This window comes from Pleurodeles waltl, chromosome 10 (assembly GCF_031143425.1).
Source record: "Pleurodeles waltl isolate 20211129_DDA chromosome 10, aPleWal1.hap1.20221129, whole genome shotgun sequence".
In the NCBI taxonomy this organism is placed as follows: Eukaryota; Metazoa; Chordata; class Amphibia; order Caudata; family Salamandridae; genus Pleurodeles; species Pleurodeles waltl.
The window spans coordinates 342,221,268-342,246,437 of NC_090449.1; the positions used below are offsets into that span (position 1 = coordinate 342,221,268).

Sequence of the window (25,170 nt, forward strand, 5' to 3'; positions counted from 1 at the left end):
CTGTGCAATTGCTTGCTTTTCCTCATCTGAGGCCCTACAGGTGCTGGAGTTGGAGCAACCTGTCCAAATAGAGGATATACGGGTGGTGATCCACACTATGGCCCGGAGCAAGGTTCCCGGAACCGACGGGTTTCCTTTGGAATAATGTGCTACATTTCGAGCATCCCTCACCCCCAAGAGGCGCACCAGCAGGGAATACTCCCGGATTCCCTACAAGAGGCCATCATCATAGTGCTACCTAAACCTGGCAAAGATCCTCTAGAGGTAGCCTCTTTTCACCCATTATCAATGTTGAACATTGATTACTAAATACTAAGCAGGGTCCTTGTCAACATCAGGACAGTGCGCGCTCTACACAAAAATGCAAAAACGCAGCCTCTATGCAAGAGCATAATTCATGCATTGTGTTTATATGCAGTATGTTAACCTTTTGCATTGCAGACTTTAACCTTGAAAAACACTATTAATGATGTTTGCAATAACTGTTTATTTGCAAGGTATTGCCGCAGACTTATTTTAGGGTGTGGTCCCTTTCTAGGACCTTCTAGAAGCTTTTTGTGGGCTGGGCCAGACTCTATATAAGGGAGCCAGCCCAGCTCCAAGTGATCACTATTCAGAGGTCCTGGTGCAGAGCAGCAGCAATTTCCTGGGCTCCTGTTCCGGAGGCCTACCTTGATGTTCCAGGCCTGCCCGGCATTATTTTGGTGATCCTTGAGCAGAGTGGAAAGGCGGAGGTCGGGCTGGGCCCCCAACCCCGTTCTCAAAGACTCTTGAGTTTTGGGCCTACTCATAAAACTTTCAGAGTACGCAAATCATTGCTCTAATGTAAACCTTGGTGTTCAGATCGGCAACAGCTTGCGCGATCATTCCATGGCATTTGCATATTCTTGTTTGAATCAGCAGTGTGCGCGATTCATCTCCAGCATGTAAAACTTGGTGTTCAGATCGGCAGCAGCTTGCGCGATCATTTCATGGCATTTGCATATTCTTGTTCGAATCGGCAGTGTGTGCGATTCATTTCCCTTATGTAAAACGTGGTGTTCAGATCGGCAGCAGCCTGCACGATCATTTCATGGCATTTGCATATTCTTGTTCGACTCGGCAGTGTGTGCGATTCATTTCCCGCATGTAAAACTTGATGTTCAGATCAGCAACAGTGTGCGCATCATTTCATGGCATTTGCATATTCTTGTTATAATTGACAGTGTACACGATTCATTTTCAGCATGTAAAACTTGATGTTCAGATCGGCAATAGTGTGCGCTATCATTTCATGGCAATTAACAATTTGATGTGTAGTGTTTGTTGAAGTGCACACATTTATCCTGGGCCTTTGGATTTTCCGTGAAGATGCTAAATTCAAAATGTGACATTCTTTGTGCATATTAAGTCCCTAGTACAATTCCTATTGTTTTCTAGGGAATGTTTCAGATTGCCTTTTGTCCTCATGTAAAGATGCAATGTTTGTTCTGAAACATTATTGTAGAAGGTTGTTGTATTCCTAGACAGTATGTGACATTTCATGAAAAGCTCATATGAAGCACTGTAATAACCATTCTTGATTTTTTCCAGGTACCCAGAGTTGAGGTCTAGTTATAGTCACTTCTTAGGTTATCCATGGTTACAGTATGACAACGCTTAGAACCATAGTCTAGTGAAAGTCAATGTGATTATATCTTGATATTGTGTTGTTTAACCTTTTGCTCCTACAGGTCTCCTTCCGAGCTGTTCCCTACCAAATTCCCTTTTCCCCCACTTGGACTCTCTCAGGCTCTGTGATACTTCTATCAGAGTTCTGGAGCTGCCTAGTGGTGGACATGTTGGTAACGTGCGCAGGCCCCGAGGATCTGGTCTCCCTGACAGTACTTGTCAACAGACTGCTCCCTTTGCTTCGGTTGTTGGCCCGCCTGGTCTAACGTGGGTTTATCGCAACTTGCTCTAATACTTGTTGGCTGTGTCATATCATGTGCCCTTGAGGTGACATCTGACCTCCTGATGGCAGTCTCCCTAGACTTTGAGAAGGCCTTCGACACCATGGGGGTGGTCCTATTTGATGCTGGTCCTGGGGAGGGTCCAGAGTTCTTTAAATGGGTCAAACTCCTCTATGCAGGGCCAGGGTGCAGACGGGACACCAGATATCGGGGCAGTTTCAGATTGGGAGAGGTACCCTTCAGGGCTGCTATCTGTTGCCGAAAATATTTACACTGGCTATGGAACCGCTTGCAGAATTGCTACATGCCAGAGGTCCGGATTGGGGTGTGCAGCTGGGTGTGAACTGGCATATGTCTCCTTATACGCGGATGACACAGACACTACCAGACTTACACGACCTACTAGAATTCTTTGGAGCAATGATGGGCCTCTGTATTAGTTGGGGGGAATCTTGTGTCTTCCTCTTACGAACAGTGGAGCTTGATGAGCAGATGAGGATGAAACTCGGACGGTTCCCTTGGTGCTTTGAGACCTTCTGATACCTTTATGTGAACGTTCATCACACTTACAATGATCACCGGGATGAAAATCATGGTCTGGTTTTTGAACACGCTTGCCCTTGTTCCCAATCAGCTGGGCCTCTATAGCCAAGATAATCATTCTCCTGTGGCGCTTATATTTTTTTGCAACTATACCAACTAGGTCCTTTTTTGCTGAGTTGAGGGGGGTTCATTTCTGATTTGAAAAGGGATGGCGTGCGGAAATGGGTATCTATTCAAATGCTTCAGCAGCCATTATTGGAGGGTGGTCTGGGAGCACCTGACCTTAAGCTTTATTTTGCGGCAGTGCAGTTACAGTGGCCCATGCAATGGCTGGCTGGAGTCATGTTGGGCGAAGCTAGAGTTGTACGGGCAGAGCTAGGAGAACTTGATTTGATGGCCTGGTGGATGTTACCTGGAGGCCCATCCAGGGGACCTGGGCAGGCTAGAGTTAATAACTAAGCTCTGTTGGAATAGATAAGGCCAGGCCGCAAAGAAAGTGACTGCCCTATGCCACAATTAACGCAATGGAGTGCACCTGAAATGAAAGCTTTGCTGATGACACATGACCCGACTCTGTGGCGCGATACAGGGGGTGACCCCAATAGGCAACTTATATGACAAGGTGGCTCTACATTCTTTCCAGGGTCTACAGGACCTATATGGCCTGGGGGATGGTCCTTTTCTAGCCTATAATGTGTTGGTCCTGGCAATACTAAACACTTGGGAGGTAGCTCAAGAGGAGCCACAATTTCATCAGGGATTGCAATGAATTCTCATACATGGGCTGGGCAGGCGAGCGATCACAGTACTCTACGCAGCTTGCTAGATGCTGACAGCAGATACACTGCAGAGTAAGCCCTGGTGGGAAGCATCTTTGGGGACAGCATTGACTGCTCAACAGTGGAAGATGTTGCTAGAACAGGTGAAATTCGCCTCTAGGAATGCCCGTCTGAAATTCACACAGTTCGGATACCTACACCAAATCTACCTTCCTCCACATCGGCTCCATCTGAAGTTCTCAAGCGTACCACCATTATGCCAGCGGTGCAGACAGCTAGATGACACTTTTCCACACATGATTTTAGTGTGTGCCATGTTAGCAAGGGTGTAGGTACAGGTGATGGAACACATTTCAGCTGTGGTCATCTCCTGATCTTCTGTTGTGTCAGCAAAGAATTGCCCCATGGACAAAAAACACACCAAATATTGCATGAAACTAGTTGATCTGGCCATGACTCTTTTTAAGTGCTTAATAGCAATGTCCTGGAAGTCAACACAGCCCCCCACTCCCTTCGTTCCCTGTTGGCTCTGCGTGGTCCATATGCGGCCAGTGGGGGAGGCCAACTCTATTTCTCATGATCTTCAGCTAAGAGGAGGTGGTGGAGCTGCCACGTTTTGGGATACCTATGTGCTTAACCTAGCTGACAAATTGGTCGCCATCTCCTGTCCACCCCATATGCGGTTTACGTGGATGAACTAGATTCACTGTTGACCTTGGCTATAGCTGGGACTGGAATCGCACGGGGGGGATTCGTTGGTGCACCTCCTTGTGCTCTGCCTTGCTGGGGACCTCTGGGCTATCTATTCCACACCCCTCTGTATTACAGCCCTCCCTGACACACATTGCTCTTACTGAATGCATATGCATAGACAGTGTAAGTATCATGCTATTGTGATTTAGATGCCGCCTTTGATAACCCAGCCTGTTGTTTGTAGTTTTGCTGTTATATTTGGAATGTTCTTTTGTTTTTGGCAACAGTCCTCTAGAGTGGAAAAATGCTGTATGTTTACCTCTGCATTGTTCACACAATGCATCCTAGTGTCCACCAAAATATTGTGTTAAGCCTCCTATTTTTCTTCTCACATTGCTGTTTCTGATGTGAATTTGATTTGAGTGCTGATATTTTTTACTGGTGTATACATATATATATATATATATATTTATATATATATTATATGTCTCCTAATCTACCGGTCACAAGTAGATAGTTATAGTTAAGACCTAGTTTCTACAGAAAAAGTTTTTTTTTTCTTTCTCACTTGCCTATATCTTTGGCGCCTCTTGATGAATCTTCACAAATATTTTTAAAAAGATTTTACGCCCACGTCAGCTGGTGTCTGGAAAGTTTCAGGGTGATCCGTCAAGTGGGGGCCGTGAAAAAGGGGGTGGGGTAAAAAAAGGTGTGTTTCCCAGGTTAATCCCCATAGGGATTTTGAACACAACTACAGCCCGATACACTGGATGGGATTACACCAAATTTGGCAGAAAGGTAGTTCTTGGTCCAGAAAGTGCTCTTTTTGTTATTAAGTGTAGATCAGTTCAGTAGTTTTTGAAATATTAAAGAAAAAACTAAATTTGTATATATAGGGATGTGAGGTTCCACAAACCCTCCCGATCTCTTGCTTAGATCTGATTGGCTGCCAACACATCGACAAGAAAGTGATGGCAGCAATGTTGGGACTCTGCTTCAGCCAAGTCCCTGAAAAAAAATGATGAAAAGAAAACAAAAAGGGCCAGGGTAGAGTCACCCTGATCCTTTAGCTCTGGTGATGGGTCCCAGAGGCACGCCCCCATAGCAAAAAAAGCATGGGTGGGCGCAGCCCCTGGTACCCTCACTTTCCTAGGCCAGAATTTGTGAAGAAATGTGTGTGTGTGTTGAGGTGGGGGGCGCAGCTCCATGGACTGGCACCTCCTTGGGGCTTCACAGTAAAAGAATGCAGGGGGGGCCACCTGCACGGTCACCCCCCCCACCCCACGCAGTCCTGGGGACCACCACCTACCTTGGGCTAAATTTAAATAACAGAGAGGCCATGGGGACCACCACCACTCTGGGGCAATTAAATTTGAAGCCTTATGCTCTCTGTTGGCAAGTCATCTTGACTCGTTGTGGTATTGACGATGGAGCTCCGTCAGATGCGTCCTCGCTTCCGGCACCGTCGCTGCTTCAGCCTCAGCAGCCCTCAAGCATATCTCCAATTCTGCTGCACTGTGGAGTAGGGAGGATCTTGTTCCTCATGAGATCTAAATACAATGACCTTGCATAACTCCCTTCATGGCATTCCACTCTGTTCCCCTGGTCCCCACAGCTCTCTTGCTTTCCTCGAAGTAATGAATTAGGTGTGTACTTATGGAATCCCTATAGTCGCTGTATAGGAATTGGTGCTTGAAACCCATCCACCCCCCACAACCCTCTGCAACCCGGACACCCCCTTCTCCCCACAGCGGAAAACCTTGAGAGGACTGTGATCCGACCTGGTACGGCCCGAATACTCATATTCGTCTACTTTAGGCAAGAACACCACCTTACCGAATATGTAGCCTAGTGTGGGGGTGTACCTGGTGTCCGGATGCATAATAACAGTATTCCGGCTCCCTAGGGTGACTCAACTGCCAAATGTCGTGTAGGTGCTGTGCCTCCGTCCACTTCTGAAAGAGTTGTCGCATGGAGGCTGAGTCCCAGGGAGGTGAGGGATAGAGCAGTCCATGTCTGTGCAATGTACACAGTTAAAATCACCTCCCCAGATCCCTGGCACATAAGGATCTGCAAGCAGGGCAGGAGACAGGGTGTGGATGAAGTCGCTTGGAGGGTGTTCGGAGCATATAAGGATACTATCGCAAGAAGTCAACCATCTAGAGTACCCTCCAGCAGCACATACCTGCCATCAAGATCGACTACTACTCTTTTCTGTCTGAAGGGCAACCCTGGGGCAATCCAAACCAGAATCCCTTGGGCACAGGCAGAGAATCCAGTCCTAAATACTAGCCCACTCCAACGCCGGGAAGCCTTGTCAAGTTCTACAGTATTGAGGTGTGTCTCCTAGAGGCACGCAATATTTATGTGTCTGTGCCTCAAGTATGCATAAACTCTGTGTCGCCCCACTGGAGTAGCCATGCCCCCAATGTTTCAGGCCGGCAAATTATATGTAGTAGCCATCCATACTCCACATGACTCCAAGAGCAGGGACTCCGCATAAGCCCCATCACATCCCCCACCCCCTATCTCCATCCTCCCTCCAGTGCAACCCCGCCCCGGTCAAACAAAAAAGTTAAACTGTAAGGGAACAACAACTCCCACATCCTTTGGCTTGGACGATAACAGGCCTTGTGCCACAATGTTCCCAAATAACACAGTAAACAATTAATATGTGTCTTTAGTGTTAAAAAGCCCTTGTGGAACACTCCAGTGGGACTGGCTAAGAGCGATAGAATTGAAGATCAATATAGAAACTGTCTAACCCGGGTCCAAGATCTGATCTCACACTTCAAAGAGACGCACATCAAATATATGCCAACATCAGGGGAGTAACCACATTTTCCACCAACTACCATAAGCACTTACAGTGGTGTCCCTCAACACTCACCATCCAATCAATTTTACAGAATCAGCATCTCCCTGTGAAGTGATCTCATTGGTGTGATTGAGGTCTCTCCATTGGATGTCACAGAGCCGGGGAACCCCCAGTTCCAAATCCAGGTCTGTGTCTAGGGCCAGGACCTTAAATCTGTTGGTGCAATGAGTAGAGACCTCAGATACCACCTGCGCTCGCTGCTTAGCTGCCTGCTCTTCAGTGGGGCGGAATCGTGGTCTGCATGGGTGCCAGCAGTGCCTGGTCCTTCCCTCGGACCAGCGCAACAGAACATCTCCAGACGCCTCAGGTGTGCTGCACCCGGTAAAAAGCACACCTGCTTAACTTCAGAGGCTGGGATCTACTCCTACATATGTTCCATGCAAAAGGTCCCTGGACCTACAATGGCAATAACATCATGGCATACCTGGACTACATGGCTGAGGTTCAAAGACATCTTAACACCTTCAGAGCAGTCAAGGCAGAGCTACGTACCTTAGGATTATCATATGCTATGCTTTTTCTCCTGCCAAGCCTACACTTACCCTCCTCCCTGGAAAAGGGCTGGATCTGGCTGTGTTTAAGGAACAAAGCTCTATAAGAATTTTCCCCTCCACCACATCCAGGAAGGACCAACTTTTAAAATCCATAGTCTCTAACTGTATAGAATGATAATGGGGGGAATCTTTATTTGATATAACTAACAAGTGAGAAAAATTCTTATAACTATGTACCTTATAAAATCTTCTAAGCCCATTGGCATGGTTCAATATGTGCTTTATCGGGTACCGAAGAGCTAAAGTATGTGTAATCTTTTATTATTTCCAGTGGTTCCCTCCCTAACATCCAGTTAAATGTATTTTTTAACAATGATTTCTGCATTTAAAAATGAAGATTTTACTTTTCACAGTATTAATTTTTAAAAAGTGATTGAGAGCATTTCCAAATTATTCAGCCTTCTTTACAATCCTATCAGAGTCACGCCAAGCACTACAATATCATTGGCATAAGGCAAATGGTGTTTTTTTCCAGCTGAATATATCAGGGTCGTCTGAGGATTTTGATGATGCCCTTGGTAAATCATGAATACATAATGAAGACACTCCTGGGGCCAAAGGGCAGCACTGTTTTAATCCATTATTTATATTTATTTTTGGTGTGACTGCTTGGGCCCCTCCCATAAGTACTTGATAGCAGGTCAAAGAGTATGGGGGATTTATTAAATGTAGAAGGACCGGCAGAATTCCCAATTCACCAAGTTTCTTCCATAATGAGAGGTGGTAAATACAATCAAAAGCAGTGGCAAAATAAATAAACACTGCATACACAAAATGTCTTCTGGACACTACATACCTATTTGAATATTACTTGCATTATTTCAAAATTATCTAACAATGAACAGTTTTTCCTGACACCAGATTGATCTAAATGCAAGATCGCCCTTTTGGTTACCCATTCTTAATGATGTTCCAAATTTCTTCTCATAGAGATTTTCCCTACAGTTTCAAGTAGTGCTATTTGTCTATAGTTCAATGACAAGAACGTGTCTCCTTTTTTTATATAGGTGTATTATTATACTGCACATGGGATAGACCCACTAGTATAGAAATATTTGAAAATGGGGGCCAAAAAGATTATTATGGTAACTGGTATTTTGTCGGGGTCCATTGCCGCCGAGGATCTTGCTTGTAATAAATAGCTTTTTATCTTTTTTGGTGTGGAGCATCATAATACTTTGCAGGGTTTGCGTTAATAGTAGTTCAGTATGCATGGTGTAAGCATTATGGCCATTTGCGGCATATAACTCAGAGATCCATTCTATCCATAAATCCCCACTAACAGTAACTGGAAAGGCTTCTCTTGTTATTCCTGTGGTTTTGGCAATTAATTTAGAAAAACGTCTATTATCATGTAATTTAGTAGCCTAGTGTAATGCCATCCATTTAGATGTGAATGTGTATAACAATTGCAATAACAGAGAGGGATGATCCATAACCACTCTCCCTATATACTATTGTGTACTGAGTTCATAAGATCTTACAGACAGCCACAATTGTCTTTGCCAGACCATAAATGAGTATATGGAATGGAAACTTCAACAGAGGTCATTCTGTGGACATTGCACCCATTGACATTCATGGCCCACAGAACACAGAGAGACAACTTAATTGTCTCTGTTAAGGGGAAAAAGACTATTCAATTAGCAAAAGACCATTCAGATGTTTTCTGTGCCTGTTGGTGCAAAGGTGTGAATGGAGAAAACATCAACATAACATGTCCTTGGTCTCTTCATCTTTTGAGAACTCAAAAGGTGGAAAGGAGACGGTGAAAGTCACTTCATTATTCCTCAATCCCTAAAACTGAAGAAAATTGTGGGTGTGGAACCTCTCTGCTCTGTAATATCGAGGGAGTGGAGTACAATACCCCAAGAAAAACACTCCAGAGACTATATATTCACATTGAATAGATCGAAAGGTGAAGCAAACAATCTACTTCATGACCTCTGCACAAGGGTAACCATGTAAATACTGCTACGTGAACTCAACTGAAAGAAGTGGATGGGAAAGCCACAAAGATAGCACCAAAAGCCTCTATCATCCTTGACATAATAAAGGAATGCAGATGACAGATGTGAAAATATTACTTCATGGCATCTGAATCACTTAACCAATGAATAAAGTGGAAGAAGTGAAAATATCCCCCCATGGTCACTGTTTCATGAGGTATCTATCTATCTATCTATCTATCTATCTATCTATCTATCTATCTATCTATCTATATCTATATATATCTATATATATATATATATATGGAAAATGTCACTTACCCAGTGTACATCTGTTCGTGGCATGTTCCACTGCAGATTCACATGCTGTGCACTGTTCCTGCCATCTAGTGTTGGGCTCGGAGTGTTACAAGTTGTTTTTCTTCGGAGAAGTCTTTTCGAGTCACGAGACCGAGAGACTCCTCTATTTCGGCTCCATTGCACATGAGCATCAACTCCATCTTAGATTGTTTTCCCCCAGAGGGTGAGGTAGGAGTGGTAGAATGAGAATACTAAAGATGTCCATACAATAGAATAGATATGTATGTACATAGTTTGTGCTAAAGGAATGTTTATTTACATATATAAAATTTTTAATTGCAACTCAAACGGCTACAGGCTCCCCGGGAGGTGGGAGGGCGCATGAGAATCTGCAGCAGAACATGCCACGAACAGATGTACACTGGGTAAGTGACATTTCCTGTTCGATGGCAAGTATAGCTGCAGATACACATGCTGTGCATAGACTACAAAGCAGTAATTCTCCCCAAAGAGGTGGTCAGCCTGTAGGAGATGAAGTTGTTTGAAATAATGTTCTTAGTAAGCCTGTCCTACTGTGGCTTGTTGTGTTCTAACACATCTACACAGTAATACTTGGTAAACTTATGAGGTGTAGACCAAGTGGCTGCCTTACAAATCTCTGTCATTGGTATGTTACCTAAAAAGGCCATTGTTGCTACTTTCTTTCTAGTGGAGTGTGCCTTTGGTGTAATGGGTAACACTCTTTTAGCTTTGAAGAAACAGGTTTGCATGCATTTGACTATCCATCTGGCTATGCCCTGTTTGGATATAGGGTTACCAGCATGGGGATTTTGGAAAGCAACGAACAATTGCTTAGTTTTACGAAATGATTTTGTTCTGTCTATGTAATACATTAGCGCTCTCTTTATGTCTAATGTATGCAGTGCTCTTTCTGTTACTGAGTCTGGCTGTGGGAAGAAGACTGGGAGCTCTACAGATTGGTTTAGATGAAACGGTGAAATGACTTTTGGCAGAAATTTTGGATTTGTGCGGAGAACCACTTTATGTTTGTGGACTTGTATAAATGGTACTTCGATAGTGAATGTTTGTATTTTGCTAACTCTTCGCAGTGAAGTGATGGCTATTAGAAATGCTACCTTCCAAGTCAAGAATTGGATTTGGCAAGAATGCATGGGTTCAAAAGGTGAGCCCATGAGTCGTGTAAGTACAATATTAAGATTCCACGAGGGTACTGGTGGGGTTCTTGGAGGTATGATCCTTTTTAGTCCCTCCATAAAGGCTTTAATAACTGGGATTCTAAAAAGTGACTTTGTATGTTTAATCAGCAGGTAAGCAGAGATTGCAGTGAGATGAATTTTGATGGAAGAAAAAGTGAGATTTGCTTTTTGTAGGTGTAGTAAGTAACTCACAATGTTTTGTATGGAGGCATCTAACAGTGTGATTTGGTTTGCTTGGCAGTAGAAAATAATCCTTTTCCATTTATCAGCATAACAATGCCTTGTTGTCGATTTTCTTGCCTGTTTAATGACTTCCATACACTCATTTGAAAGGTTTAGATAGCCAAATTCTAAGACTTCAGGAGCCAGATTGCTAGGTTGAGCGATGCTGGATTGGGGTGTCTGATCTGGTGTTTGTGTTGTATTAACAGATCTGGTCTGTTTGGGAGTTTGATGTGAGGTACTACTGAGAAGTCCAACAGTGTGGTGTACCATGGTTGGCGAGCCCACGTTGGTGCTATGAGTATTAGTTTGAGTTAGTTTTGACTCAGTTTGTTGACTAGGAAAGGAATGAGTGGGAGAGGGGGAAAAGCGTATGCAAATATCCCTGACCAACTAATCCATAGAGCATTGCCCTTGGACTGAGGGTGTGGGTACCTGGATGCGAAGTTTTGGCATTTTACGTTTTGTTGCAAACAGATCTATGTCTGGTGTTCCCCAGCGGTAGAAGTAATCTTGTAGAATCTGGGGTTGTATTTCCCACTCGTGAGTTTGCTGGTGATCTCGACTGAGATTGTCAGCCAACTTATTGTGAATGCCTGGTATGTATTGCGCTATCAGGCGAATGTTGTGAATTGCCCAATGCCAAATATTTTGTGCTAGGCGGCATAGTTGTGAAGAGTGTGCCCCCCCTGTTTGTTTAGATAGTACATTGTTGTCATATTGTCTGTCTTGACAAGAATGTGTTTGTGGACTAGAAGGGGTTGAAAAGCTTTTAGTGCTAGGGAGACCACTAGTAGTTCTAAGTGATTTATGTGTAGTTGTTTTTGTTGATTGTCCCATTGTCCTTGTATATTGTGATTGTTGAGGTGTGCTCCCCACCCAATCATGGATGCATCTGTTGTGATAATGGCGTGAGGCACCGGGTCTTGAAATGGCCGCCCTTTGTTTAAATTTACAGTGTTCCACCATTGAAGAGAGAAGTGTGTTTGGTTTGCCTATCAACACTAGATCCTGAAGTTGACCCTGTGCCTGCGTCCATTGTTTTGCTAGGCCCTGCTGTAAGGGCTGCACGTGTAGCCGTGCGTTTGGGACAATAGTGATGCATGAGGCCATCATGCCTAGTAGTTTCATGATAAATCTGACTGTGTACTGGTGAGTTGGTTGTATGTTTGACACCATAGTTTGAAAAGATTGAACACTATGTGGGCTTGGAGTGGCAATTGCTCTTTGTGTGTTGAGTGTTGCTCCCAAGTGTTGTTGTAGTTGGGATGGTTGCAAGTGAGATTTTTGGTAATTTAGTTTGTGTAGGGTATCTATTACATACTGCGTGTGATTTTGACACCGGTGTGGAGTGTAGGCTTTTTTTTTAGCCAATTGTCGAGATATGGGAATATGTGCATGTGATGTCTCCTTATATGAGCTGCTACTACAGCGAGGCATTTTGTAAATACTCTGGGCGCTGTTGCTATCCCGAAGGGCAGTACCTTGAATTGGTAATGTTTGCCCTGTATGACAAAAACTGAGGTATTTTCTGTGAGATGGATGGAGGGGTATATGGAAAAACGCATCTTTTAGATCCAGTGTTGCCATGTATTCTCCATGTTTTAGTAAGGGAACTACATCTTGTAGTGTGACCATGTGGAAATGTTCTGATTTGATGAAGAGGTTTAATGTACTGAGTTCTAAAACTGGTCTTAGTGTTTTGTATTTTTTAGGAATAAGGAAATATAGGGAGTAAACCCCTGTTCCTTTTTGGTGGTGAGGTACTAGTTCTATGGCTTGTTTTGTTAATAGTGCTTGTACCTCTATTTGTAACAGGTCTAGATGTTGTGTCAACAGTTTGTGTGCTCTTGGGAGAACATCTGGAGGGAAATGTCTGAACTCTATGCAGTAACCATGTTGGATAATTGATAGAACCCATGTGTCCGTGGTTATGTCTGACCAATGTTTGTGGTAGTGTGTTAATCTCCCCCCTACTGGTGATATGTGTTGGGGAAGTGTGACATTGGAGTCACTGTTTGTTACTGGGGGCCTGCTTGGTAGGCTGAAACTTTCCCCTTGATCTTGGGAATTGTCCCCTGAATGATCCATGAAACCCCCCTCTCTGGTATTGGGACTGGTAGGTTGATTTTGCCTGAGCGGTGGATGCCTCTGAAGGTTGCTGTCTAAAACCTCCCCTAAATTGTGGTTTTCTAAATGTCCCTCTATACTGGGAAGAGTAGAGCGCGCCCATGGCTTTGGCCGTGTCAGTGTCCTTCTTCATCTTTTCAATAGCTGTGTCCACTTCCGGCCCAAACAGTTGCTGCTGATTAAATGGCATGTTTAACACTGCCTGCTGTATCTCAGGTTTGAATCCTGAGCTTCGTAACCAAGCATGTCTCCTGATTGTGACAGCCGTGTTTACAGTTCTTGCGGCGGTGTCAGCGGAGTCCAGTGCCGAACGAATCTGATGGCTTGCCCTTCCTCTACCACTTGTTGAGCCCGTTTCGGATACTCTTTTGGCAGATGCTGAATGATGTCACTCATTTCATCCCAATGAGCTCGGTCGTAACGAGGAAGGAGGGCCTGCGAATTTGCAATACGCCACTGGTTGGCCGCTTGCAACGCCACGCTTTTCCCCGCTGCATCAAACTTGCGACTTTCTTTTTCAGGGGGTGGTGCATCTCCTGATGATTGCGAGTTTGCACATTTCCTTGCGGCACCAACTACTACAGGGTCCGGTGGGAGCTGCTGCGTAATGAACACTGGGTCCGACCGGGGTGGTTTGTACTTTTTTTCCACCCTCGGAATGATGGCTCTTCCCTTAACCGGCTCTTGAAACACTTGCTGTGCATGCTTAAGCATGCCTGGTAGCATAGGCAGGCTTTGGTATGATGCATGCGTGGAAGCCAGGGTATTGAAAAGGAAGTCATCCTCCAATGGTTCCGAATGCATACTGACATTATGAAATGTCGCAGCCCTGGCCAAGACTTAGGTATAAGAGGTGCTATCCTCTGGTGGCGATGGTTTTGAGGGGTAGCACTCAGAGCTATTGGGGGATTGTAGAGGTCCCAGGGATCTACATCATCCTGTGTTTGCTCAGTATGTGTGGGTGACTGTGCAGTTGGCGTGCCAATTGTTGACCCTGTCCTCTGTGGTGAATGTGGTGGCGATATTTCTGGAGAGAAATGGCGAGTTGGTGATTTCTATCTAGCCTCTTTAGCTCTTGGCTGATCAGTTTCAGTCTCTGTCTGTGGTTGAAAAGCCAACTTTCTCTTAAATTTGAGAGGAGGGGCAGTACGAATCCTTCCAGTATCCTTATGGATCTGTATTCTTGCGTGATTTTGATCAAACTCTTCAATATCCAACTCCTCTTCAAACCTGTGCCTCTCCTTCAGTTGCTTGGAGAGCCCATGTTCCTCTGTGTGAGAGGTCTTTTTCGGCTCCGAAGCCGGTTTTCTCTGCACCGAAATGCCCATGGTGACAGTTGGCCTCGGCTCCGAAAGGCTCTTTCGAGGCTTAGTGGCTTCGACCATGCGATGTCGACTTTTTTCAACACCGGTTTCTCGACTCGAGTCGGAAGACTTCGGCACAATTTTGGTCTGCTTCGTGCCGAAGGTGTTGCTTGGTCACCGCTTGTTTTATGGGTCAAGCCATGGCCTCCAAGCAGTGGCGTCCCCGAGGCCTTTTGTATTTTCGGCTGACTTTGGAGTTGGGTCGGGGCAGGCGTACTCACTTTTTGGCCCGCTGTTGGCGGTCGGTCTCCATTAGAGTCGTCCGATTCCGATCCCTGGATGGAGATAGCCATCTCCTCCTCTTCGATGTTGAGGTGTTGCAACGATTTCGACGCCATCTGCAAGCGTCTCGCCCTCCGATCTCTTAAGGTCTTTTTTGACCGAAAGGCCTTGCAGGCCTCGCAAGTATCCTCTCTGTGCTCCGGTGACAGACACAGATTACAGACCCAATGCTGGTCTGTGTATGGATACTTCGCGTGGCACATCGGACAGAAACGGAAGGGGGTCCAGTCCATGAGGCTTCGACGATGGGTGTGGTCGGGTGGACCAGGCCTCGGCTGGGTGCGGAAGCCCCGAAGGGCCACCGAATCGGTTGTCTCGTCGGTGCTGATGTATCGACAGAAGATCTTTCCTGAACGCAACAATACCAACGGTTTTTCTATGATTTTATTACTTTCCCGATTCGAATCACAGAGCGAAGAGGAACACGTCCGAACCTGATGGCGGAAAGAAAACAATCTAAGATGGAGTCGATGCCCATGCGAAATGGAGCAGAAAGGGAGGAGTCACTCGGTCCCGTGACTCGAAAAGACTTCTTCGAAGAAAAACAACTTGTAACACTCCGAGCCCAACACTAGATGGCAGGAACAGTGCACAGCATGTGTATCGGCAGCTACACATGCCATTGAACATATATATATATATATATATCATGTTTTGTTTGAAAAGGCACATCTTCCGTTTCTCACTCAACCTCAGGTGATGGGCACATACTAGCAGGTAAACTTGCAGCTGATAAGCACAACCACCAATGTTGACCAACCTAAAAAATAGAGGAATCAACAAATTTATATTGAAGGAGCTCAAAACACGAGTAGAGATGCAGTTTTGTAGTATGTCTGGGAGAAGGGAAGTTCTTACATCTTGCACGGTGCAACACAGCCAGCAGAGTGTAATATAAAGTTTCATAATCTAAGAATCACAACCGCCAAGGTTTGAACTTGCACAATGGTACAAACCAGAAGATTAGGGTACTACATTTATCGAAGTAAAAACAGAGGGAAACAAAATCATTGAATGCCAAAATTAAATCTGAGAAGCAGAGTAAAAGTACAAAACATCTTAACAGTCTTAGCTCGAATATGCAAGATGTGACGACTGCGCCAATCCAGATATGCATCGAAAGGATGGAATTCACAAAAATGCCAAGACAGTGCATTACAAATATTGACAATGACAAAGGGCTCTTAAAGAGGTAGGTTGAGTATCAAGTCCCAGAAAAAGTGTTTTGAGACAACATCATTTCTAATTAGGTTGGAATTAGCTTCAGAAAAGTGTTCAACATTCAGATGAAGTCCTAGCATCTGAACCCTAACTGACAAAAGATACAGCTGACTCATGCACTTTCAAACTCAGGATTAGTAGGAGGACAGCATACATGAAAAATCACACCCATGCTCCCGGAGCATGGTGAAAAGTAGTTCCTGAGACATATTGCACAACAGTGAAGCAATATCTGATCTTTGGGGCACACTCTGGTTTAGATGGTAATTCTAAATGAATCATAGTGACCTAATTAGATCTATCCAGCAAGTGGTTAATATCAGTTTAGGGTATATCCATACACTCCAACTTCTTCCAAGTGCTGCAAATAAAACCCAGTGTCAACAGTGTTCTGTGCATAGGGATCCCTTATAAAATTAGTATCTTAACACTTCTTCAATCCACTTTCATCCTAAGATCAACAACAGCAATGACACCAGACATGTGCTCATGCAGAGCATAAAGGATGGAATGGAAAGCCTGCAGAGTGTTATTTTTTGCAGGCGTTTTTCTGAAACAACCTGTGTATCACATGGTGAAAACCATACTAAAGATATTGTTGATGTTTTTATTAACTCGTGCTGGATTTGTGGTTTGCTTCCACATGAAGCGGAGAATGTGTCACAAACTGTGTATAAGAGTTGGTTTAACTGGCACAGAAGCGGTCAATAGAGTAACCACCAGATCCAAAGGATGAACCTCTGACAAACTAAAAGGTTTTCCCCAGTTGGGAATTGTGATAGAAGGTCTAGAAGGAATGGTTACTTACCTGTAACTCCAGTTCTCTCGTAGGGGTATTTCCATGATAGTCATAAGCACTGAATAGTTCTGCACGCCTGCGGGGACCCCGGAGCACTGTTCTATAGTGTATTCTTAAGTGTAGATGTTAGCCTTTCTTGAAAAAGGCCTGTTAAGCCACTTAAGAATATCAATGTGCAGCCTAAGTGAAAAGCTACACAGGCCAAATTGTTCATTCTTGAGGTTGGAAAGAAAGGAAGCTGTAGTACAGATACACCTTTAAACACATATTTATTCTAGAAGTGTAGTAAAAAACATATTCTCAAACTTTATTTACACCTCCAAATGAGAATGAAACAATGCAGGGCAGTGTAGCCCATAGGCGGAACTATACATGGAAATCCCCTACGAGAGAAGATATAACTTCACAGTTGTACTTTGAACCCTATGACACTAGAGAAAGAAACAATGATTTGACTTCTTGGATAGTAGGTATACATCACTGATTCTGTTTCTGGCCAGACTCAAGAAAACTAGATGTAGAACAGTGAATGATGTGGCTATATGGAGCGATTACAATGGGGAAGTGAACCCATTGATGCAAGGTGCGGAGGATGTACTTATGGATATTTACAAGGATGGCAGAAGAATTGGAAACACATAGGTCATTGGCCACGTTTTTATTTCCTGTTCTGAGAGCAGTAGAAAGAATAAAGCATGTCCCACCATCAGGGAAGGTCTTAATATTGATTCAAATTAATCACAATTGTCAACAAGCATTGGAAATCGCTTTGGTTTTCGTATGTTGAGAAGCCGTTTGCAATCTTGAGGACTGGAAAGAAGAGGCAACACATGGGCAGAAGTTGCATACCTATTTCCGACGCACAGAATCTTTCAATGGGGGTGTTCCCTTTGTACCTCTCCTGTGCATGTTCCGTGACTGCTGCATATCTTATGGAAGCAGCACTGCTTCTACCCACACTCTACCTATGTTGGGAACGGTTGGTGATCGTCTTTTGATAAAACTACAGAGTGGAGGTAGCCACTGGTTGCAAGGGGAAGCATCATGTGTGGAGGAGAGCAATGTGCCAAAAATGGGATGCGCATAGTGTGAGTAGGGTCCACAAGATGCAAGGAGAAGCAAGGGGAGCAGCACCAGGTAAAAAAGGAGGAGTGTAGTGTGAAAATGGTGCAACAAAGTGTGACAGGAGGAGGAAGGCAGGGTCTGGAAGAAGGAGTAAAGAGTGCAAAAGTTGCATAGGTACTGGCTACAAAGTGGTGAGTGCGGGGTCAACCTGGGAACACTGTATGAGGCAGGAGTGCCAGGTGTAAAAGAGGGTACAGAGTGTAAGCCTCCCCTGCACAGAGGGTGGGGTTATATTGTACATGAAATAGCGTGTGACAGTACAGTTTCTGAAGGATGAGGAGAAATGTTGAGCACCCTGAAAGTGAATGTTGTGGAAGAATAAAAGTCTGTGTACACTAAGAGTGATCATGCAGTATCAGTTGATGCAGGTGTACTGTGTGTAAACGAGGGTCCAGCTTGAATGAAATGCAGATTAAGTGCTTCCAAGGAATTAGGTGTAGAACACGAGATTATGTAAAGAAGAGATATTGTCCAAATGTTTTGTGCAGCGTTTGGAGGTGATTCAAAATGGCAGGGGTTCATTATGCAAACAGGAGTAAATTTATGTGTGTAGAAAATAAACACGGTGTCGAAATTGATGTGTTGTACTGCGAAGTTTCAGTGCTGAATGAGTTGAAGACAATATCTGAATGTATTCAAAGTATACGGGTGCAATAAAAATGTGCACTGCAGTGGAGTAAATTGTGCATGATCCAGGAGAGAAGTGAATGCAATAGAGGCATATCGTTACATAGAAAAAACAGATGCTTTGTGTGAATAAACGAAAATAAAGAATGTGAGGTAGCGGCTAAAAATGCAGTTAACGCGTAAACACGTGTAATTGGCATCCAGTGAACAGGGCTATTTTCTGAGAAGAGATATTCTGTGTGTGACGTTATGCAAAGTTAAAAATAATAATAATAGATTATTACGCACTATGCAAAAGCGTGTGATGATGTGGAGATAGATGGCAAGCCCTGCTCTGGACCCCGATCAAGAACCTAGAATCACAAACATACCCTCCATCCCATGTGAAGACATATCCAGACAGACAGTAGGCTCTTCACCCGCAAAGCTTTAGGTGCACCTTAAATCAAACTTTCAAACAACTGGCTAGCTGAAACATACTTTCTGTGAAATGGTCGAGGTGCCAGAGTTTCTCCACCCGATACTGAGAGGACTTTCTACGTTCCCTGTTCTTTCTGTGAAGCTCCGGTCATACAGATTATTTTTTAACACTTTGTTTTGTTTGACCCCTGCTACAATAAGGCTGTCGGCCGCTCAAAGATGGACAATACAATTTGGGTCACTGTTAGCAGTGTAAGATCCCCTCCACCGTGGTAAATCTGGTTTAAATCAATGTGAGCTTCACTGCAACATGAGTGGTTTCCTCACCGCAGTGCCTGCATTACTAGTGGTACTGTAAACTGAAGAATGACACTCACTCTGTCCACGTGCCCTTGTTTCAAGTAATCTCACGAATCCCACTGGTAAACATAAAATCACTCACCTAGGAAGGGGACTTCCGCATGCCGAGCAAGCTCCTCCCCACCTCCACTGGAAAAAATGTTGGTGCATTCCTGAAAGAGCAAAAAGAATAATTAAACCTAGAGTTGTCTCTTCAGCCACAGAGGGAAGAAACCAGATGAACGAGTCCCAGCAATATCCGAGGCAAAAAGAGGGGCATGCACAGGCACTTCTGAGACAATTTTCAAACAAATGTGTGCTATTTTATGCTATTTTAAAAATAAAATAAAAGATACAACCTTCAGCCTCCAACCTGCAAAGCAACAATATTGTCATGCAACATTGTACTTAAGCAATACTGATTTCGTCCCATACCTATTTCTGCCTTTTATCTGCACCCGCGTGGCAAAGGAAAATGTGATTCACCTTCATGTTAATAGGTGAAAGGAACTGTCCACATAAGTTTGACGAAAGGTCCAGACAGAATACACCTGTACGCCTGGGCATAGGAGGAAGTCTCTACTCAGATGGTAGACTACAAGATCACTGCAAAAGTAGATAGCTTGGCCTATGCCTTTCTTTGCAAATTCTGTGTTACCGCAGATAGCACATGCAGACACAGTGCTCTGCTATTATTGCAAGTTGTTGCTGAGTAATACAAAAATTGTAATGTTTGAACCAAAACACTTGACCGATTTAAATGGCTACTGTTAGAGGTTGGTGATTGACATCTGATTTTAAGTAGGTGTGCCTGGGCATTGTGCTGTTATCAGCATCACATAACAATGGAATTACCTGTGAGTATTTGTAAAGTAACACACGCGCTATCCATAAAGTTATATTCAAAGAATCAATTAATTCAAATAAGATCGGAGGAACGCAAGAGGGTTCACGATGAGACTGGCATCTCCATAACGGCAGCCTCTTTGATGGAAGCTTAATTTACAGTTAGTAGATGGTAAAGAGAAATATTGTTTTTTCCTTTAAACTGAAGTTGTATGAAAATAATCAAAGTCAAGATGCGCGTCTAATCTCGAGGCATCTCTCTAGGGCTTTGAAGTGACTCGATTGTCAATCATTTTGGAAAAACTGTCAAGGACTCCACTTGTCCAATCTCCAAGATGCAGAGACAGATGGAGAAATACGTCTGCTTTGCCCTATCGTTAATTAGAAAGGTGGCCAGCTCTCTGAATGCCATGTAGAACATTAAAGCAGTATGCTTTACATATGCACACGTCACATCTAGATGCATTTTGTACACAATTTGTGAGCCAGCGGGTTAGCCTGGAGGCCAGCCATCTTGCAGGCCACACTGCATCAGACGAATAGCTTTGTATTCACTCCTTCTTGCCCATTTTCTTGCACTCTGGATAAAAATCCATCCTCAGGTGCCACCCCAACATCATTATTTGTATAAACCAAAAAAGGATAGGGTGCACTATTTCAACTCTTACAATCTGAATAACGTTAACCCAGAAGATCTGCAGAAACCAGGTTCTCTGCTGTGTAATCGATGGCCCAATAAGACCTGTGTAACCTGGGAGATCTATTCTTTGTGCTCTCTGGACTAATTAGACCAGTGTGACATATGCGAGATGTTCTAAGTACTCCATGAATCTAATCGAACTATGGGCCAGATGTAGTAAGCTGTTTGCATGGTTCAAACTGCGAAAATCGCAGTTTGCGCCATGCAAACAGCCTTCTGCGATGCACATTCACAATTTGCGAGTCGGTACCGACTTGCAAATTGTGAATGCGACTCGCAAATAGGAAGGGGTGTTCCCTTCCTATTTGCGACTCGCATCGCAATGCAGAATTGCTTTGTGACCGCGAATGCGGTCGCAAAGCAAGTCACAGTTACCACCAGTGTCACACTGGTGGTAACTCATTTGCAAAAGGGAAGGGGTCCCCATGGGACCTCTTCCCCTTTGTGAATGTTGCCCAAAAGGTTTTTTCAGAGCAGGCAGTGGTCAAATGGACCATTGCCTACTCTGAAAAAACGAAACCAAATGGTTTCGTTATTGTTTTTATTTTGCAGCTCGTTTTCCTTTAAGGAAAACGGTCTGCAAAATAAAATAAAAAAACTGCTTTATTTAAAAAGCAGTCACAGACATGGAGGTCTGCTGACTTCAGCAGGCCACCATCCCTGTGAGTGCAGGGACTCGCTATGGGGTCGCAAAATGCGACCCCCCTCATTAATATTTATGAGGTGGGTCTTTGCGACCCCATTGCTAGTCGCAGACGGTGTCTGAGACACCGTTCTGCATCCGCATTTGCGATTCGGAAATTGCGAGTCACACAGACTCGCAATTTCCGAATCGCAAATGCGGAAGTTGCTACATCTGGCCCTTAGTTCCTTGAGCACTCTCGTAGATATTCCATGAAACCACAGGATCTAGATAACCTGTGAAACCTCTGTTATGTACTTCATAAAACCACAGGACATGTGTAACCTGAAAACACATACGCAAAGTCCATGAATACACAGAAAATTTGAAAAATTAGAGAATGCCCTGTAAGGTACTCAATTGACATACATATGATAAGTGTAATATAAGGAAAACTTCTAATCCCCAGTGCCTGGCCTGAAAGATGGAAGAGACGTGGATTTGCTTAATAGTATGAGCTGAAAATGTATATAATGGGTCAATATGTTGTTTACTGCACAACATGCAGAGCGTGTGTGTGTACTGTGAGAAAATGTTTGAATGTCTATATCGTGAACAGTAAGATATGTGCAAAGTTAGGTATGATCTGCTATCTTCATTCACGAGCTATGCAAGTGACAGCTCCACTTTTTTCCCACTAAGTTAGGAGTTCTAAAGTTAGTAAAAGATGAAAGACAGTTCCACTGTTTGTGAATGAGGGAACTCAGTACATGCATTGATGCCTACGCTCAACGAGGAGTAACTGAAGAGGATTCAAGAAACAATGACAAAGTTACGGATTGCAGTTGGGATAGACACAGGAGTAAACACTGACTCAGTGTCCTTATAACTTGAAGCACCTGCATCCTTCCAAGCAGAATTATTTTTGCCGGATGTGGAATATGTCTTTGCACAGTGAAAGTCCGGTCTGTAGCATTATTTTGCCTCACTCTTTTGTGACTCACTCATGTGAGATACATTGGTATGCAAAGCTGAGGTGCCTTGCAGATGATTGAGGCACTGATGAGAAGTCAATGTGGAAAAGGGTTCAATTACTTATTTCCCACTACCACATTTCCTGCAGCCTTTTGGATATGGGTAGGTTTGTAAAGTGTGAGTAATCGAGTAACTGTGGTCTCTAATGCTTAAGATTAGTTTACTTACGTCAGACATGGTATCAGCTTAGGGCACACCTCAAGGTGCATGTGTGTCTTTTTGTTACACAGAGCTCAGCAGTAGAGTAACAAACCATCCTTCCTTTATAACTTACCGAACAGTGCGGACAAACAAACCCGCTCATGTTTTCAATAATTCCTATCACCCGCAATCCTGTCTTCTTACAAAACGTCAGCTCACGTCGAACATCTCCTACAGATACTGCCTAAAAGTAGAAAAAGGACTGAGTGGTTAGGAATTAATTCTGGTGGAAACAGAAGGAGAAATCAACTCAAATATGAGAGAGGGCTACAAGACTCAGAGGAGTACAATGGCTTGGGACAGAGACAACATAAGAAGGTAGCGAAGAAGTATTGTAAACAGAAACACAGACAGGTTTGCCTCAAAGACAGACTGAGCATGTGGATGCGGAAGAAGAAATGATTACCTGTAGTCCTGATTCTGCATCATAGTAATCCATAGAAATCAAACGTCAGAATAATTCTTTGCTGCATGCAGAGACCCCACAGACTTAACTCTGTGGAGAAGTGTGGCACACTGGTTAGAGCGGCAGACCCTGATGCAGAGATCTGGCCCGGGACCAGCGTTCAATTCCCACCTCAGCGGGTCTTGGGCTCAATTCCCTTGGACCAGATAATTCTCGCCTCAGTGCCTAATCTAATTAATGGGTCCCACTCTGTAACTCTGGGCAATAGCTTGCTTAATCTCCACAACGGCCCTCACAGCGCTTGTATGCCTGTCTTCACCCTGGGGCTATCCAGGAGTGGGTGCCTCAAAGGGAAAAGCCAGGAGGGGTTCCACAGTGGTATGCGTACAGCACCTTGAGACCCTAACGGGTGAGTAGTGCGCTACACAAGTGCAAAGTTTTACAGTTTAACTCTCAATCATCTCCAAAGAGGGGGCAGAAAGTTAATAAATTCAAGTGTGTGCTCTACACGGCCTACATGGGTTTTCTCAAAAAATGCTGTAACAAAACAACTATACTGAAGAACTCCAACTGCTGCCAAACTTAGCGTAGAATCAATATAAAAGGAGGTCTGATACAACAGACATTTTACTATGCACACATAAGGCTGCCCGTGATTGTGAGAACCCCAGTCTGCACTCTAGTGCCAGTTGCCTCTCGGAGGAAGCTTTTTGAATGGATCCACATAATTGCACTAGGAAGCTAGTCTTACTGATATTTAACCCCATGGTTGAAACACAACTGGTAAGGAGGGAGTGTTTTTTAGGACTTCAATGACTATCACTACAAAGCAGAACCAGAACTACAAGTGACCATTTCTTCTGCCTTTTAGGACACCATTGATAGTCATGAGGGCTAGAACAGGATAGCAAGCAAATCTGTTTAAAAAATGGATTCCCGGCTACGAGGGACAAAGTCTAACAACTACTGAGAGATTTTCTATTAAACCAGTGCAAACAAAATCTTGAGGATAGTTTGACAAACCAGAGTCAGTCCAAAATCAAGGAAATAGTGTCTTGTGCATGTGTGCACTGGTTTCCAAGTGGCAGCATTACAAACTTTAGCCAATGGTATCTTCCTTAACTATGCTATAGTGGTGGAATGTGATTCAGGGCTTTTGGGAACAGATTTGCTTGCTAGTTGATGACAAAGATTGATCGAAGACATTCTCCATGATGTAGTTAAGGCTGTCTTTATTGGACCATAATTAAGAAACATCTGACTAGAAATTCTAATAGCTCTGGTATTGTCTTGTTGAAAAAGTAAAACTAGACGGTGCAATGAATGCTCAGTTGATGTCAATGGATTGCTGAAGAATACAAGAAGGGTGATAGTTTGATATGAAATTCAGAGACTACCTTCTGATTAAATGAAGGGTGAGTTCTCAGAATTGTCCTATTTGAATGGAAAACTGAGAAAGGCCCAACAGCTGATACAGCTTGTAGACTTCCTTTAAGCCTTCAAGACAGCCTTACCACTGGTAGTGTTGAAAAATTAGACTTGTATTTGGCTTTTCTTGTATGGCACTATAGCACTTAGATGTGCGTTGATAGAACCGAATTGCAACTTAACTTTGGCTTAATGTAGAAATTAAGGCAAAATCACTTCTTGAAATTCAATGGGATTAACATCATTTCTTTCACACCACAGGCAAAATCTATTCCATTTAAAAGAGTAAGACATCCTCATGTGCCTCATTTGATGTCCTTGCAGTCCTGTGGTAGATTCACGTCTATGCTGTCTAACTTTGGGAATCATGTTGCTAAATTCAACGATTTTAGACTTGGATGGAATATCTGTCTCTGCTGCCTAGTCAGGACGTTTGGCCAGTACCACAACATTCCCTATCGGGACAGAGACATCTGGAGTAAGTCCATGAACCAGCATGGTCTCAGCCATTCATCAGTGCCAATGTTGACTTTGAATTGCTTCGACTCAGGATCATTGC

The 25,170-nt window shown here is 43.8% G+C and overlaps 1 protein-coding gene across 2 annotated transcripts in view; it reads right to left on the minus strand.

Moving 5' to 3' along the window:
• Positions 1–25,170, minus strand: part of NUBP2 (NUBP iron-sulfur cluster assembly factor 2, cytosolic) — a 131,389-nt gene that overhangs the window by 24,595 nt on the left and 81,624 nt on the right. For both annotated transcript variants that reach the window (XM_069210561.1, XM_069210562.1), the window contains exons 5-6: positions 22,851–22,961; positions 19,477–19,546 (exon numbers count right to left, since the gene is read on the minus strand). In XM_069210561.1, coding sequence (XP_069066662.1) covers positions 19,477–19,546; positions 22,851–22,961 — 181 coding nt within the window. The remainder of the gene's footprint in view (positions 1–19,476; positions 19,547–22,850; positions 22,962–25,170) is intronic.